Consider the following 17,986-nt stretch of genomic DNA (forward strand, 5'->3'; position numbering starts at 1 on the left):
ATTCTCTCCTTCTTCTTCTTTGTTCTCCTTCCTCTTTTTTTCCTTATGTCATCCCATTCCTTTCTTATTTCCTCGTGTTTTCATTCCTTCTTAGGAAAGGCATCACTGTTTCAAGTTTCATTTTCCTTTCTCACTGAACTGATTCTGAGCTCTAGAAGATACTGTGGGTGTTCTAAGAGCCATCTGATTTTCTGCCTTTGACCAAGACTTCAGGTTGCATTGAAGTGATAATTTGTAATATTAAACCAGCTTTACTGTAAGGGATTTTGTGGAAAATTCAAAGTGGGAAAAAGAACACTAGAGCTTAAACCTAATTTATCTCCAAATTTTAAAGGGCCCACAAAGATCAGAGATGAAATGATTTTTCTAAAATCTTACAAACAGTAGCAAACTCAAGATTAAAACACTGCTCTTTTCTTTAAAGTTAATTGCAATGTTAATTCTATTATGTTAGTCTATCTCCCTTGGTGATGCACTTATGCTGACTTGGGAAAATAACTGATCCAGTTATTATCCCCTTAAGACAAAGGTTGTTCACAGATAGAATCCCCATATTGATCATACCATGAACTCTCTTCACCTGGGCTGGATGAAATGATCCCTGAATCAATTGGTCATTGATCTTCAATATCTCTTCTAGTTGTTTTAGTGCTTCTAGACACTATTTGTTTTTTTAAAAACAGCAGAATTCTTGGAAGATATTGCTATCCTCTTGTTTAACCACAAACAGATGACAGATAGGAAATTATGGAGAGAAGTTATGGGCTAGTTTCCAGTCCTTGGTTATTGGAAAGATTATAGTAAAACATTTCAGCGTAGTGGTCACAAAAACCACTATGTGAAATCAATCAAACTGTAGAATTTTTGTTACTCAGTTTGATTTGTACTAAAGAGGTGACATTCTGTGCCATCAAAGAGTTTCTGGAGTCTTGGGATTACTCATGTATTGACCATGATGGTCTTGTACTACTTTAAGGTGTCACTTAGATAACAGTATTCTCTTTGAAGGTTTTGAGGATTTATCTTCTCATTCCATTTAAGAGTGTGTGGGAGGATGGACTCAGGGAAGTTTCATAGAAGATATGAATCAAATGAAGGCTCCTTTGTGACCTCATAGAACTCAGTGGCAAATTGAATTCCTCCTCATTCCAAACTTTATATTTCTGTAATTTGTGGTAAAGTAACTAACCTGGGATACAGAGAAGACAGGGGCGTGCCAGTGGTTTGTGAATAGTATTTGAAATCAAGTAAAGTTTTTGTTCCACATAATAAAGAGCTGAAGTATGAATGGTATATTTCAACCCCACCCCCCAGGGGAGAATTCCCTCATTCCCTGTCATCAAGCCAATATGATCTGAAAATAGAAAAACCCTATGCAAATACCTGCAGATCATCTGTACCCAACACTGGAAATTCAGATTGTGAAGAAATAATTTCAGTTTTGGGGAAAGAGCATTTGGAGAGAAGAACACATATTTCCTCCATGTTGTGTATATTCAGAAAGTAGAAGATTGTCAATGTCTTCCTGGTGAGTCATATAAGACGTCTAGCAAATAAAATTGGAATGGTGAATGGGGAAAGGACTCTAATGGTGGTTATGTTTAAACTAAGGAATGTGAGTCCAATCTTTGAGGTTTTATTCTGAGCCTTATTACTGAAATCTGGTGAATAAAATGAACCTTTTATGATTCTATGTTGCATTGTTTTACATTAAATTTTTTTGCCTGTTGTATATGTATTTCCGATTATTTGAGGGCTGAAGAGGAGACTTGAGGCGAGGGCATTGGGCTAATTGGTGAAGACACTAATCAAATTAAAAAGGTAGTATGATTTCTGATAACAGCCATTCTCATTCTGGTGGTGGAACTTGTTCCTATAAATTTGTGGCACCACTCTTCCTTGATCTGAAAGTAGTATTATAAAAGATTTCTATATATTCATTTTAAAACCTATTTTCATTATTGCTTGAAATAAGCAATCCAATGGTCATTTTATAGTATAATTTTTAACAGTTGTCTTTCTGCTAAATGCTAAAAAAGGAAAGTCAGAAATAAAGAGCACACAGAGAGAAGTAGAGGGTATTTATGACACACAGAATAACTGACAAATACAACCAGTTGGTATCAACATTTCAGTTGGATCCTTGTTACTGATTTTTCTCATCTGCTTAGTTATAAGAAAAGTCTGTAGGAAAAAAACATTAGGAATTACTAATATGTTAGGATATTTAAGCATTCATATAGCTTTGTCCTAAGTGCTTTGAAAAAGTCCTAAATATGGCATTTGATCCTCACAACTCGATGAATTAGATGTTATTATTGTGCCCAATTTAAAATTTAAAAAACTGAGATAAGAAAAAATAAAATTACTTAAAGCTAGGTAGTTTCTGAGTCCAAATTAGAATTCAGATTTTCTTGCTTTTGCATTCAGTACTCTATTCACTGAAGCACCAACTGCCTTCATGTGTTATTGTTCAATAATTTTAAAAGGCTAAACTACTATTAAATGCAATACCATGTAGACACAGTTAAATTGAGACATGTGATGATTGCTGAGTCAGAAGAGACCCAAAGTGAAATGAAAAGATTAACATAAGGACATAAGATGGAAACCTGTGGCTTGGGAAAAAAATTTTTTAAAGTACATGTAGCAATGAAATACTTCACTGAAAAGTTTTTGATTCAAGAAATTCTTGCCAGATTATTATAAAGAGGTAGAATTCAAGCCAGAATTTCCCTTGAAACCTATTGGCATGATTGTCAATTTTGAAGATGGACAAAAGTAACAAAAACAGATAGATTGCCAAAATATCTCAAAAAGCTGGAATAATAGTCTAATTCAAAATATAGCTTAATTTTTTTTAGGTTTTTGCAAGGCAAATGGGGTTAAGTGGCTTGCCCAAGGCCACATAGCTAGGTAATTATTAAGTGTCTGAGGTCAGATTTGAACCCAGGTACTCCTGACTCCAGGGCTGGTGCTTTATCCACTACGCCATCTAGCTGCCCCAAAATATAGCTTAATTAAGATGAAAATAAAATCCTGTATTTGAGGTAAACAATTGACACGGAAAGTGAGATTAATGACTACATATTTCCAATAAAAATGTCCTGATGGTTTTAGAGAATGGAGTGCTCAATATAAATCAACAGTTTTATATTACAACAAAATAATTAATAGGATCTTAGTTTACGTTAATAATGAGGGCCGGTAATGGTATTTATGAACTTGATTTCCTTGTCTTTATTCAGATCACATTTGGGTGATCAAAAACAGAACTGAGTAAAAGTGGACTGGTATTCCTTAAGAGGCAATATACCTTCAGGGCTCTTAAAAGAAAAAGTAGAGTAACCATTTGTAGAAGTTACCGAATATATTCCTATATCTTCATAGAGTGCTCTAGAAGAATATATAGACTTTCAATCTTGAATGTCTGTGATTCTGTAGCATCCTCTTTGAATATAGATTATATAAATTTTGGTCAAGGATGAAGCAAGATGTATTTTAGGCCATAAGATCACATAAAAGATCATGTATGAAATTAATATATCACACAACATATTAGACAGTAAATCGGAAGTTGCTTAGTTCAAGTATTCTGTGAGAGATAGATATGTTAAAGTGTTTTTTTAAGGAGAGACTTGAGCCATTTACATTTCCCAATTACATGTATCTACTACATGTGTCTTTATTTGCAACTTTTTCTATGGACATCAAGTTTGGAATATGGTAAGGATTAATGTCTGGGTTAGATTTTTTTTTATTTTTGTTTTTGCAAGGCAATAGGGTTAAGTGACTTGCCCAAGTCAAGCAGTTACATACTTATTAAGTGTCTGAGATTTCATTTGTACTCAGGTCCTCCTGACTCCATGGCAAGTTCTCTATCCACTGTGCCACCTAGCTGTCCTGAGGTAGAGAATTTAAAAAAAAAATTAAAAATTTATTATTTCATCTAAGTCATTTAGCATAGGTTCAAATTTGTTTGAAATTCAAGTTTCATTGAATCCTTCCTCTTCTTTCTTCTGGCTTCTCTTAATCTTTTCATATTATTTCTCCGTCTTTCTCTCCATATTAAATTTCCTTACACCAATTTCCTCCTTTCATTTCTTTTTTTAATCAATTAAGTTATAATTTACTTTGTGCAAGAATATATATTGAATACCAGATATATACAGATCTTTGTGATAGGAAGATAGGAGGATGAAAAGAAGATCAAAACATATTTTGACAACAAAGAGTTTAAAATCAGGTTTTATCAGATAGGATATGCATGAATGAGAGAAGGCATGTTCTGACAGAAAAAAGGTATACTATAGTCCATACAAAAAGACTGCAGAAGTTTAGAGGTGGGGTAACTGTGAGGCATCCAGGAAAGGGAATTCATAGGGGAATTTAAGATGGTTCTAGAGGTTTGGGTAGAATTCAGATGGAAAATAACAGGCTATTAGATATTGCTGCAATGGAATGTCTTGATTGAATGGGTAAAGGAAAGACATGTTTTTGGAGTAATATATTGTAATCTGTTTGAAGATCAGTATATCTTAAACATTTTGCTCTTAAAAACAAAACCTTTACCCTCTTAAAAATTATTGAAAATATCAAATAATTTTTTATGGTACTTAAGTTCATCAAAATTTACCAAATATAAAATAAAACCTATCTAATGATCATGCATTTATTTATAAATAATAATAATCAATTTTATGTTTATACACATAATAATAAAAATCAGTCAAAGGAGTTGTACTGTTTTCCATGTTTGTGAAAATCTAATTGTCTCAATCAACAGGGGCATAGTTGAATCCTCATGTCTACTTCTGCATTCAATATGTCACAATAAATAGTTTGATTGAAGTAAATGAAGATAATTTTACCTCACAGAGATATATAATTAAAAAATAGAAAAGCATTTTAATAGATAAATGACATCTTAATATCATCATGAAAATAATTTTCACCTCATAGGATCAATCACTGAAAGACTTTTCAGAACTTTCTGGGATCCTTGAGTGATCCTTAACCACTGTACAAAAATTTCATGAAGTCAATTAGAAGGTGGTATGGTTGCAGAGAATAAAGACTTGGTAGTGCATTGCATTTCCAAAAAATTTCAATTCTTAACTAATACAAAATATTCACATGATATGAACCATACTCTCATTTTTTTGACTAGTATTTCCATCATATCCAGTGTTCAGGTCCCTTACTAGATCTAGGTTATCAAATGCCCTCCAACTGGAAAAGGGTCTAGAGCTGTCTTTTGCATGACAAAAAGGTTCTTTAAACCTTATAAATCATTAAATATTCCAAATGGGTTGGGAGTATAGACAAATGAATATAGGACAGTATAGGACATAATGGCTCCAGAAGTTTTTGTTATATGGATGTTATCTGAGTAAGATAATTTTATAATATTGATATATTGTTTAATATTGCATTTCTCCAAATGATAATGATTTAAATCAAGGCTGTCAAAACTTTTAAAAGCTTTTATTGAAACAATAGACAATGTATTTTGATTTGCCATTTTAGTGAGAGTTCTTCAATTTATTAAAGCATTTAGCAAACTCACATGCAGGCTGCATAAAATTGCATGGTGGTCCACATGCAGCCAGTGGATTGCATTTTGGATAGCCCTGCTTTAGAACAATAGAAATACATTATCACAGTAAGAAAAATATTTTGCCAATATTAATTCAGTAGTTATGTGTAACATAAATTAGAAGTAGGAAATTAGGGCAAAGAGGCAAATTTGGAAACAATTTCAATAGTACCAATAGTTAAGTTCAATCAACTGAAGTGTTGTATAAATAGAAAGATGACCAATGCAACAGATTTTGGTGGAGGGAAAATGACAAAAATCTGATGATTGATTGAGCATAGGGTTGAAGGAGATCGAACATTAAGGCTTTTTTGAAAGGATGGTGATGCTATCAATACAAATAGAAGAGCATGTAGAAAAAAATTAATTTGGAAAATATGAGTTCTGTTATATTCATATTGAGTTTGAGAGACCTATAAGAGATAGAGGGAGTTATGTCCAAGTAAGAACTGCTTTCACAGGGGGCGGTTAGGTGGTACAGTGGATAGAGCACCGGCCCTGGAGTCAGGAGTACCTGAGTTCAAATCTGGCCTCAGACACTTAATAATTACTTGGCTGTGTGGCCTTGGGCCAATCCACTTAACCCCCATTGCCTTGCAAAAAAAAAAAAAAAAAACTGCTTTTACAATTCTGGTAGAAGAGTCATATATTTACCTGATGCCTTTGACAATCATTGTTGTTTTGAAGTCAGAACTACTGGATTCTTTAAACTGGCTTCATCATACATTCTTATTTTGAAGTCCTTTTTCTGATATCTTTTAAAATAATGTTAACGTCATTTATTGAATTGCTTTACAAAAAGCTTAATTGATAAAGACGAGGAAATTTTGGAATGTAGCAGAATTATAACATTTAGTCACTAGGATCTTAATAAACATCTGTTGAGTGAAGCAATTGCAATAAAAGATAATTAAGTTATTTCCCTAAATTTGTTGCTAGCAGTTCTAACCATTCAGACAGAAGGCTTGCAGTTTTGAAGACATCTTTCATAAAATTTTTCATTACTAGCACTTTGTCTCCACAGAATCCCTGTCTTTAGCTATTTAAATATATTGTTTCAGCTATTGTAGTCCTAGAACACAACAAGCATTTACTAAACTTTTATTGATGACTAAAAAATAATAAAAATTTGCAATGCACTTTAGTGTTTCCAAAATATAGAAAATGCATTATGTCATTTGATCCATAAGACTACTGAAGTATTCAGATTTCAAAATCATTAAATCACATTTCCCTAAACCATCAGAAGCCTACTTAACAGTTGTTCCACCATTAATTTTCAATAAAAATATCAGAATGAGCAATGCTAATCCTGAAGTAAATGAGCAAATATATTGAACAGTATTAAGGAAAAATGGCTAAGGAATCTGTTGAGTTAGATAATAAAATTAGATTTGTTGACTGAGAGATTGTTTTTCATGGAGTTATAGAAAATCCAAGATTTGGGACCCATTGACATACACATATTTACCAAATTTCTTAGGAATTATATTAAAATAAGAATAATTGTCTGTATTTTGTAACTTAGTTAATAAATATATTTAAATGTAATTCATAGTCTATGTTTATGCATGCATATATTTCAGTAGAAATTAATCCTTTCTCCCTCCTATCCCAAATCTTCCTGCCCTTCAAAGTAGTATATTACATGTTACAAGCATGTACATTCACTCTAAACAAACCTCACATTGGTCATGTCCAAAAAATATATCTCATTCTTCAGATTTTTGTATGTCGCATCTTTCAACATTAATCCTCTGAAATCATGATACATCATTGCATAATTCAGCTTCTAATTGTTTCAAAACTATTTTTATCTTCTATTCAATTTCCTCTGTATTTTCCATATATCCTTCCCAAATTTCCCTTAAAAATTCCCTTCATTATTTCTTACAGCAAAATATTATTCCATCTTATTTATATGTCACAATTTATTCCTATTATTTCTATTATTCCCATTGCATTCCCAAGTGCATAGCACTCTCATTAGGTTTTCAATCTTTGTCTTCAAAAAAGGACTGTGAGTATTTTTTGGCAGCCTTAGAATTTGTTTTGGTAGGATTAAATCTTTTGTCACTCTATGCTTATTACTCCCTTTCTCCCCTTCCATTTCCCTCTTACTTCCATTTCTTTCTCTAACCAGCTGTTTACTTGTGGGTATTCTTTTCTAATTGACCAGTTTAGATAAGTGAATTTCCAATGCCATTCATTCCCCTCCACTGTAACCCCTTCTTTCTTGTTTGTATAGTTGTATATTTGTGTATTCAAATTATTTGAGATCACTTTCCCTAATGTTCCTTTCTGTTATCTCTACCTCTGAGTTAACTCTTCCTCTCTGTTTCCATTCTTCTCTTGTCATGGAGAAAACAGAATTATTCTGAATATTTTTTCTATTTATAGTCCCTTGATGTATCCCAAGGATCATAAATTCAGAGAGACTTGCATTATTTAACACATAGTTTATTTTTCTTTATGCTTTTATTATTATTCATTTATATTTCACAAATTTTACATAGCTCTTCCCTTTTATCAGTAATGTTTAGAAATCTCTATTTTTTTAAAGATTCATTTCTCTTTTGTAGAATTATATTTATTTTACTAATTCTTGGCTGTATACTGTCTGGTTTATATTCTAATCTTCTCATTTCTATGTAATGCTACTAAATAGTGTGCTATTCTGCTTGCGACCTATTTATGGAAATTTGCTAAATTTTTGCTTTGATCTGAAAATTCTAGATTTTAACAATAAAACTCATGGGACTTTGGGGTTTTTTTCTGGATGTGACCAATAGATGCTTTCAATTTCCAATTTCCTCTCTGGTTTTAAGAGACCTGGGCAGGTTTATTGGAATATTTATTGAAATATGATGTTGAGGCTCTTTTTAAACATTCAAATAGTTCAATGAGTAGTCAGTTCTTATCTTATATATTTGTTAAAAATTTTCATGCTTTTTATTTTAAAATTTATTGTTGACTAAGGCTTATAACTGTCATATACAACTTAATTTTCTTAAAATTCTTTCTTGTTTAGCTCCAAATTTTTATAAATTTTTTCTTTGAATTTTTTACTTTATCGATAAAAATCTTTTTAAATCTTTCATAAACAGATGCTTCCTCACTTCCAGATATTCTGATTGAAGTTGCAACCAAACTGCTTTTTGTGCATTTGTCTGCGTGTTTGTGTGTGTGTGTGTGTGTGTGTGTGTGTGTGTGTGTGTGTGTGTGTGTGTGTGTTTGTCTGTTGGGAGTTTGAGACTTGGCTCATGGATATTTAGGATTCATTGATTTCTGCATTGATTTCTTGACTTTCTCTATTACTAAAATGACTTTTTATGGTGGGATCCTTTTCTATCATACTTCCCAACTTCAGACTTTATATTAGGACTAAGTTCTGGAATGGTCCTTAGGATAGAAGTTTGGTTTGATCTTACTGCTATTTTCTAACTATTTCGAGATCTTAGTGGAAATTTAACGTGGGAAGCAATAGGAATTAGGTGTTCCCAAAATGGTCTGAACCAGAACAAAGTCTGATTAATGTCCCTACAAGTTCATGACCTGGGTTTGTGTATGGCTGTAGCATACTCATGGATTCAGCTTCCATCAACAATCTGAAAAATACATTGGTTCAGAGTGACAGAATGTAGACAAATCTTTATTTTGGTATTTTCATCTTGGTTATTATTCTATAGGCTGAGCAAGTGGTAAAAATGAAACTGCTGTGGACCTGTTTTTGCTTTTGAACTTGTTTCTCTATTAGTAATTTTAAAAAATTTCAGCATTCATATATTTTAAAGGTACAAAATTTCCTTCTACCCTCCCTTCCCACCCCCTGAGTAGTCATTTTCAGTGTGAGGAATTAGGAATAAGGGAAAGTGATACATAAAATAATTTTTATAAAGTATTCATCAGATTCTGAAGGGTTTTTGTTTTGTTTTGTTTTGGCTTTGTTTTCTTCCTCTGGATGGTGTCTATTGTCCATAGCTAGTCTAATATGATTGTCCTAGCTATCTGAACTGCTGAGAGGAGCTGCTTCAATCAAGGCTGATCATCTCACAATATTGTTATTAATGTGTTCTTATATTACTCTGAGCGTCTTGCCAAGAAACTAATTCCACACTTACTTAAAGTTGTTTCCTCATTTTCCCTTAGATTTGGGACCTGTAACTTAGTGGTGGATTACCAAACTACCAGTTGGTGCCTGTTATCTTTGTATTGCCCTGAAATGAGTCTGGGGATCACAACATGGATCAGACACATTTTTTTCTTTCATTGTAAAAGTTATCTCTTGTTTGATATGTTCTATGTTCAGCACTCTTGTCTAACATAGCCATTGTCCACATAGCTCTATCTCCCTTAGACAAAATTAGCAAAAATAATTCATTGTGACTTTTTCTTGAACTTATCATATCAGGATTCAATTGGTGCCTTTTCTAGATCTGTTTGGATAAGTTTTTGGACTTTACCATACTTATTCCTATTTTTCCATCATCTTTGTTTCTGCTTCCACAACTTCATATACTATATGGAATATTAAAATTTTAATATAAAACACCTTTTGAAATAGAGTTGCTTTAATTTCATCCTCATTTTCTTACTTTTAGGTATAAAAATAGTCTGATGAAAGAACTGAATCATTCGATGGTGTCAGAGTTTGTATTCGTGGGAATTTTTAGTTCTTGGACCATGCAACAGCTCCTGCTGGTTTTCTCCTCCATATTCTATGCTGCCATTGTTTTGGGAAACCTCCTCGTTGTATTCGCAGTGACTTCTGACCCTCAATTACAGTCTCCTATGTATTTTCTATTGGCTAATCTATCATTTATTGACTTGTGTCTCCCCACAGTTGTAGTTCCCAAAATGATTTATGACCTTTCCTATGAACATAAAACCATATCATTCCAAGGTTGTATCACCCAGATATTCTTTATTCATTTAATGGGAGGAACTGAGATGGTGTTACTCATTTCTATGGCCTTTGATAGATATATTGCTATTTGTAAACCTCTCCACTATCTGACTATTATGAATCCAAAACTATGCATTTTTCTCCAGATGTCTGCTTGGGTCATTGGTCTCCTACACTCTCTGACCCAGTTGGCTTTTGTGATAAATTTGCCTTTTTGTGGCCCTAATAAAGTTGACAGCTTTTATTGTGACCTTCCTCGTTTCATCAAATTGGCTTGTATAGACACTTATAAGTTGGAGTTCATTGTCACTGCTAATAGTGGTTTCATCTCCATTGGCACTGTGTTCCTTTTGTTCATCTCCTACATTTACATTTTAGTCACTGTTCAAAAATATTCTTCTAATGGATTGTCCAAGGCTTTCTCAACTCTATCAGCTCACATCAGTGTGGTGGTCCTTTTCTTTGGTCCATGTATCTTTGTTTATGTATGGCCATTTCCTACAATGCCAGTGGATAAATTTCTTGCTATTGTAGATTTTATTATTACCCCTGTCTTAAATCCTTCTATCTATACATTCAGGAACAAAGATATGAAGTTGGCAGTCAAGAGACTGAGCAGCCAGTTGGTGAATTTTAAAAAAAAAATCCTAAAATTCTAATTCACAGATGAAGAATATGCTTCAATTTCATCCTGGCCCTCATATAACTTGTGGATGTCAACATTAGCATTAGCACAGGAGTCATCTTCTTAAAATTCTGTATTTCAATGGTCCTCAAACAGATTTCCAGACTATCTAAGTGTGCCAGAACATATTGTTGACACATAAAATGGCTCAAATAAATATTTTGTATCTTTTTCTTTCTTGAGTTAAAAAATTATCATTTCAAAACTTCATATACTTATTTTTCTTGCTGGCTTACTGTATAGGGTATTCAAAAAAGTCTTAATGAGTTTTATACAGAGTTTAAAGGAAAACTAAGAAGGTCTTATTAAAATCTTCATAGAAAAGTTTACTTTGATGAACAGGGGTATTAAATTTTGTTTGATTTATAGATTGTTCTGGAATTTTAGGAACATGTTTTGCAAGTCTGAGAGGGACTGATTCTGTCTTTTACAGTCAAATTATTTTGTCAGTCACAAAATGCTATTTTTCAGTACATTTAAGTATCATGTAATGTTACTGATTTGTGTCATTAATAAGAGATGATATACTTGAATGATTCTGTCTGTTAAATTATTTTCTAATCTTTAAAATTTCAATAATGTAATATTTTAATTTCATAAAATAGCTACTCTTTCTCTAAGTAAACTTTTTTTCCCAATTCATTTCTCTTTAGAAGATTTTTGTTTCAGATTTTTGCTTCTATGAATAGAATCAAACACAAAAATGAAGAATTGTTATTTTTGACTGATTACAATTAGATTTGACCTTTAATGAGAAGGAAAAATGTCATTCCCTATAACCACTCACTTTTTACTGTGTTCTGTGGATTTCAATACAAGTTTTATATTGCAAAGATGGATGTTTTTGTGAAATCTTACAACATTCTTTGATATTTCCTTTCATTATTTCACAGAGCAACAAAGATCACTAGTATGATACAGAGTATGATAAAGCTGTTACTAATATCATAAATGAATCAATTCTGGATTAAACATTTACATTGAAGGGAAATTCATGACTTTGAAAGAAATTATCTAATGTTGGGGAATTCTACTTGTCAGAAAACATGTAACTAACTTTGCTTTACATCCATAAAATCAAATAAATAAATGAATATATAATAATGAATGGAAAAAAGGCAGCTTTCAACAAAAGGAAGCATACATAAGGGAGTGAGTTTACCATTGCTGAAAGAAAATATTAAATTGAATCTTTGAAGACTGAGGGTAATAATAAAACTTCAATCCATATTTAGTAGTATGGATTTTTAGCTAAAATTTGCCCCTGTACACAGTAACATGAAAATATTGATAATAGTTCTGTCCTGTGTATAATTTAAAGATATTTTCCCATGTCAGCCCTTTAGAGAGTTATTTTTCTTCTCTCATATCTGTCTTCCTGGCTAGACTTGTTTAGCTTTCTGACTGTTCTTCATTTAAAATGATTTGAAAAATTCTTACCTAATAATGGTTCCTATTCATTTAGTGATTTAAGGTCATAAAAATGTTTTATATATGGTATCTCATCTGATCTTCACAACAGTCTAGTGATTTATACTTATGATTTTTCTACTTTTTTAGATTAGGTAATTGAGGTTCAAAGAAATTCATGACTTTTTCAGACTCATTTCTGAGCATTTGAATGTTTTTACAGTATTTGAACTCAGGACTTCCTAATTTCAAGTTTAATTTGTTAGCCTTCATACTGCATTGCCATTCATCTTTCTAGGAAAGTGCTCCAGGTTATCAATGACCTTCTTTTAACATCAATTTAAGAATATACAAAATACTTGAAGTACAATCAGATTAAAAGAAATTCAGTATTATTTAGTTCCAACAAGACTGAACATGCCTGAAAATACCTCATTACCTTTTTGACAACTATGTCAAATTGTCAATATGTTAATTTGTAGTGATCTAAAATTGAAAAATTATTTTCTTATGTGCTATTGTTAAGCTATATCATCTTCATTGCCTGTCCAATTTATTTAAAAACCCATATTCATAAGTATGACTTCTTGTTTATACATTTATTAATTACAAATCATTAATTTTGCACATTTCCTGATTTTTCCAGATCCTGATTCACTAGAGTACACTAGTAAATCTTTCCAAAGTATGTTATTATTTTAATGGATAAACTTAGTTTTAGAGAAGTCATTCATAAAAATGTTAAATAGGAAAGAATTAGAGACTGTCAAACAATTGTAGTTCAGTCACCTCAGTATCTACTTTAATATATTTATTTTGCATCTTCTTTACAATGACATTTTGTAGGATTTCCTTGCCCCCCCACCAAGAATGTGATAACTTTCTAATTATTTTATCTTACATTTCCAAATGTGGGAATTAAATTTCCTGTACATGGATTGGAGATGACATTTTATTTCTTGGTATAAGAGTCCAGGATTGAAGTCAGAAGATACAGGTTCAACTTTTACCTCTGCTTCGTATTTCCTGTCTGACCTTGGGCAATTAAAAATGTTCATACTCACCTGTAATGTGAGATAGTTAGAATAAATATAATTCTCAGAAAACTTCTTACTTTGTATCCATGTTGTCTTTATAGTAATTTTAAGTATATGTTTTGTTATACATATTGCCCTTTTTAAATGAAAGATTTTATTTATTTTGAATTCATATTACAGTTTTCTTATAGAATTTAATCTTCTTGACAATGGGAACTATTTTCCATCTATGCCCCTACTCTCTTTCATATTGCAAGCATTTAATACATTTCTATTGAATCAAACTATCAGTATGATTGGTCTGTCTACTGAACATAGTCTGTCATGCATCAAAAGTATATAGTATATACATAAACAGATTTGGTTAAGATATGATATTAGTGTCCACTGAATTTAAGAGTGCTAAAAGTGAAATTACACACAGAACTCACAGGGACTGGAGTAGATGGATTAGAAACTGTTTTGGAGAGTTTTAATATTATTCCACTTGTTATTCGTGCATAATAACTAGAAAGACAGTGAGTTATAAGGGATAGAGGATATAGAGGATAGAGATTTAGAGGATAGAGTGTAGAACTTGCAATTAGAAAGCTCTAAATTTGAATTGTTTATTGGATACCATGATTCTGACAGCTTGGATAGCTATGATTCTGAGCAAATCATTTAGCTTCTAAGTTCCTCATTTTCCTCACATGGAAAATGTGGATAGCACTTATCTAATATAGCCATTGTGAAGCTGTATAATTTAATAATAATGTATTCAAGTTTTAGTGTAGATTTTCACTTACATAAACTTAAATTGCTCACTTAGGTTATTAGGGACTAAGGGATATCACCTGAATGACATTTCAGGGAAATCTTAAAACTGTTTACATATTTGACACATCTGAGCCACAGAATATGCTCATGATGAATATGATGGAACCATGGAAACCATGGAAAAATCTACATGAACTAATGTAGAAAGAAGTAAGTATTTAAAAAATCTACACACCGTAGTTACAATGAAATAAATGAAAAGAACAATTAAAATGCCCCCAAAATTAAATGTGACAAAATTTTATATGTCTAGGAAGAGTTGGGTAAAGAGATATGAGAGGATACCACTAATGCCCTTCATATGGCCATGATTATACCAATCATGGATGTGGGAGAACTCCAGGTGTTATACATTGTGCATATTTTTTTTCAATGCATTGATCAGTTGTACTGACTTTTCCTTTCTAAAACATGGCCTAACACTGGGAGAGGAAAGGAGAAAGATATATGGAATCAATGTGATCATACTGGAAACAGAAGAAATAATAAACATTATTTTTAAAAGTTACAAATACTCTGCTTACACATAACAATATTAATCTTCAATTCCTTAGAATTAAGCATGTAACACTGCTCTCTCAATTATTCACTAGAAGAGGTGTAATATTCTTGACTTCATAATGGAGTTATTACTCAATTATCCATCCTCAGTTCCTTCATATTTTTATTTTAAATTCTATAACTTGACAAATAATTTAGTATCAGTAGTTAAACTGTCATCTTTATGGACATGGGTTCTGAATGTAGGAGTCCTATTCTCAACCTCATATATGAATCTCCAGTTCCCTAACAGTACATCCCTACTTCTACATGCCATTAACATTTCATTTCTAAAACTAAATTCATTATCATTCCTCAAGAACTTATTCCTCTCTTTTAATTTTATGCTTCTATAATTTATTGTATCTTCAATGCTTTCCCTCTAATTTTCTCCCCTTATAATTTATATTTTTTCACTTCAGTTTACCTTTATTATGAGGCAATACAAATAAAGTCAGAATGACATAATGACAATTAACAAGACCTAATTTCAAATCCTCCCACTGCTGTGTATAAAATCTAGTTCTGATCCTGAGCAAATATTTTAACTTTTGCTGTCCAATGAAAAAAGGGAAAATGCAGATAATACATGTTTGCCTCTGTTAAATATGTTGTATATGTGATTTTTATGTAAGTTTTTGCAATACCAAAGTTTGAAATGAGAAGGTAAAAGGATGTCTTATGCTTAGAGATCAACAAACATTTATTAAGCACCTGAATCAATCCAGACATAGTACTAAGTGTTGAAAATGCAAAAAAACAGACAAATGGAGTGTTTTTGTCCTCCAAGGACTCACTTCTAATGAAGAAATCAACAATCAAAACCCTGACCCAACAATTAGTCCAATAATCATTCTTAGCACTAGTTTTCCTGATGAGGAAGACAGAAATTACCTTAGATGTCTTATAACTGCTGCAGAGTATTGAGATATGGTTAGGGTAATAGATAGATAGATAGATAGATAGATAGATAGATAGATAGATAGATAGATAGATAGATAGATACATAGATACATAGATACATAGATACATAGATAGATAGATAGATAGATAGATAGATAGATAGATAGATAGATAGATAGATAGATAGATAGATAGATAGATAGATACTATAGCTAAAATTGAACTGACATAAAGAGAAGGAAGAGAAGGGTTGTGATGGTGGTGATGTAATGATAACGATGATGGTGATGATGGTAATGATGATGTTGATAACAACTCCTTTTTAAAGTGTTAGATCCTTCAAGATTTACAAAATAGTTAGGACTTTTTGTGTTACTTGCTTATTCCTTATTTGACACAAAATGTTTTCCTCACTAAAACCTACTTAATTAAAGAGTATATTTTCTTTACAGGACTTCTGGATTCCTTCATAAATATTCTAGGATTTTAAATATATTGCTTCCTTCAAAGTCATAAATCTTGAAGAAAAGGTTTGCATGCTGAAAAAGAAAGTGAAGCTTTCTTATATAGACGGTTATACAATTTTCAAATTAATTTGATGGATGTGATACACCTATTTTACAGTGAAAGAAAAATTATGAAATTTAAAGCCCAATTAATTGACTTCAGTAAGCCAAAATCTATAATAACTTAGATCAACTTAGTAGAAGTTAAATTTTACTCTATAACTAGATAAGAGGGTTTGCTAAGAAAATTAATAGTATCAATAAAAAATGTTTTACCTACTTAAAAACATGCTTTCAAATACTTTTTTTAGCATTTCTATTCAAACAATAGCCTGTGTTCACTAGATATAATTCTTAATACTTGCTAATAAACATTTGGGAATATTTTATATACTATCTAATTTGCCTCTTACTTTGCTTTTCAACACTGCTGTTTGCACTTGTAAAAAAAGAAAATTGTATTCCTTTAATTCATTAGTTTTCTATTGAATTAGCTAAGCTGAATTTTCCAATCTTCTTATCCAAAAAGGGTAGGTTGATGAACTTAGATGAATGTAAACAAAGATTGAGGGGTGAGTAATAAATTGAACTCCCAGGAATAGGAACCATGATTGATAGATGTACAAAGAAGTATGCAAATCACATCAAATCTATTAGAAAAATTGCTTTCCTTAATTGAGGGCAAAAGAGAGAAAAATGTTTCTTTCCTGTTTTACAAAGATGTTTCCTGAAGAACAATACTTTTGGAAGTATTATTTAGAGATGGTCCAATTTAAAATCATGTTTAGTTCTTTTGAATAATGTGTGTGCATATTAGGAAAACTGGTGAATTTATGATTTCATTAATGATGAAAATCCCTTCATTGCTAGAGATATCTCCATTATTTCATTCTGTGTTTCTTGTCAATTTCATTCTATAAACTTTCCATGTAGTATCTATCTACCCAAGGCCTTGGAAACCTTTCTCTGGTTCTCTTAGCAAATGGTGATAATGCCCAATGACATTTGTTTCTATATTGCTGCTGAAAGGGATTCTCCTTCCCCATCTTTTACACACACACACACACACACACACACACACACACACACACACGCACACACAGAGTCACAAACATATATATATATATATATATATATATATATATATATATATATATATATTTATAATTTTATAGAGCTTTAGACTCACATAGTCCATGGAAATAATAGTAGAAATCAATGCCATGCTGGATTTTAATTTTTTTTTTACTTTTTATTTTTTATTGTGAATTTAAATACCAAATAAAATAGACATTTCCAAGTAACCAGTAAAGTAAAAAAGAAGAGAATTATATATGAAACTAAGAATTTCTATTATGCACAATAAGCTTTTCTTTTAAAAGTATTATCAATTCAACATGTAACTTTCAAAACTGTCCTGCTTATATATGAATTATTCTACTCTTACTTGCCTATTATCTGTATTTTTAAAATGCTTGAATATAACTCTTTTCTATCTTTCTTTTCATTATCATTTTTGTCATCTTTAATCTCCTCCTCTTCTTCCCACAACTACAGTGGAAATAAAAAGGTGGGGGAGAA

The 17,986-nt window shown here is 31.6% G+C and overlaps 1 protein-coding gene and 1 pseudogene across 1 annotated transcript; both read left to right on the forward strand.

Moving 5' to 3' along the window:
• Positions 1-1,206: 1,206 nt before the first annotated feature.
• The window catches only part of LOC141522827 (olfactory receptor 4K15-like), a 37,878-nt pseudogene continuing 21,098 nt past the window's right edge, over positions 1,207-17,986 (forward strand).
• Positions 10,217-11,164, forward strand: LOC141522826 (olfactory receptor 4F6-like). The gene has a single exon (XM_074236259.1). The coding sequence runs from the start codon at positions 10,217-10,219 to the stop codon at positions 11,162-11,164; it is 948 nt and encodes a 315-aa protein (XP_074092360.1).

The sequence above is a fragment of the Macrotis lagotis genome, chromosome 4 (assembly GCF_037893015.1).
Source record: "Macrotis lagotis isolate mMagLag1 chromosome 4, bilby.v1.9.chrom.fasta, whole genome shotgun sequence".
Taxonomy (NCBI): domain Eukaryota; kingdom Metazoa; phylum Chordata; class Mammalia; order Peramelemorphia; family Peramelidae; genus Macrotis; species Macrotis lagotis.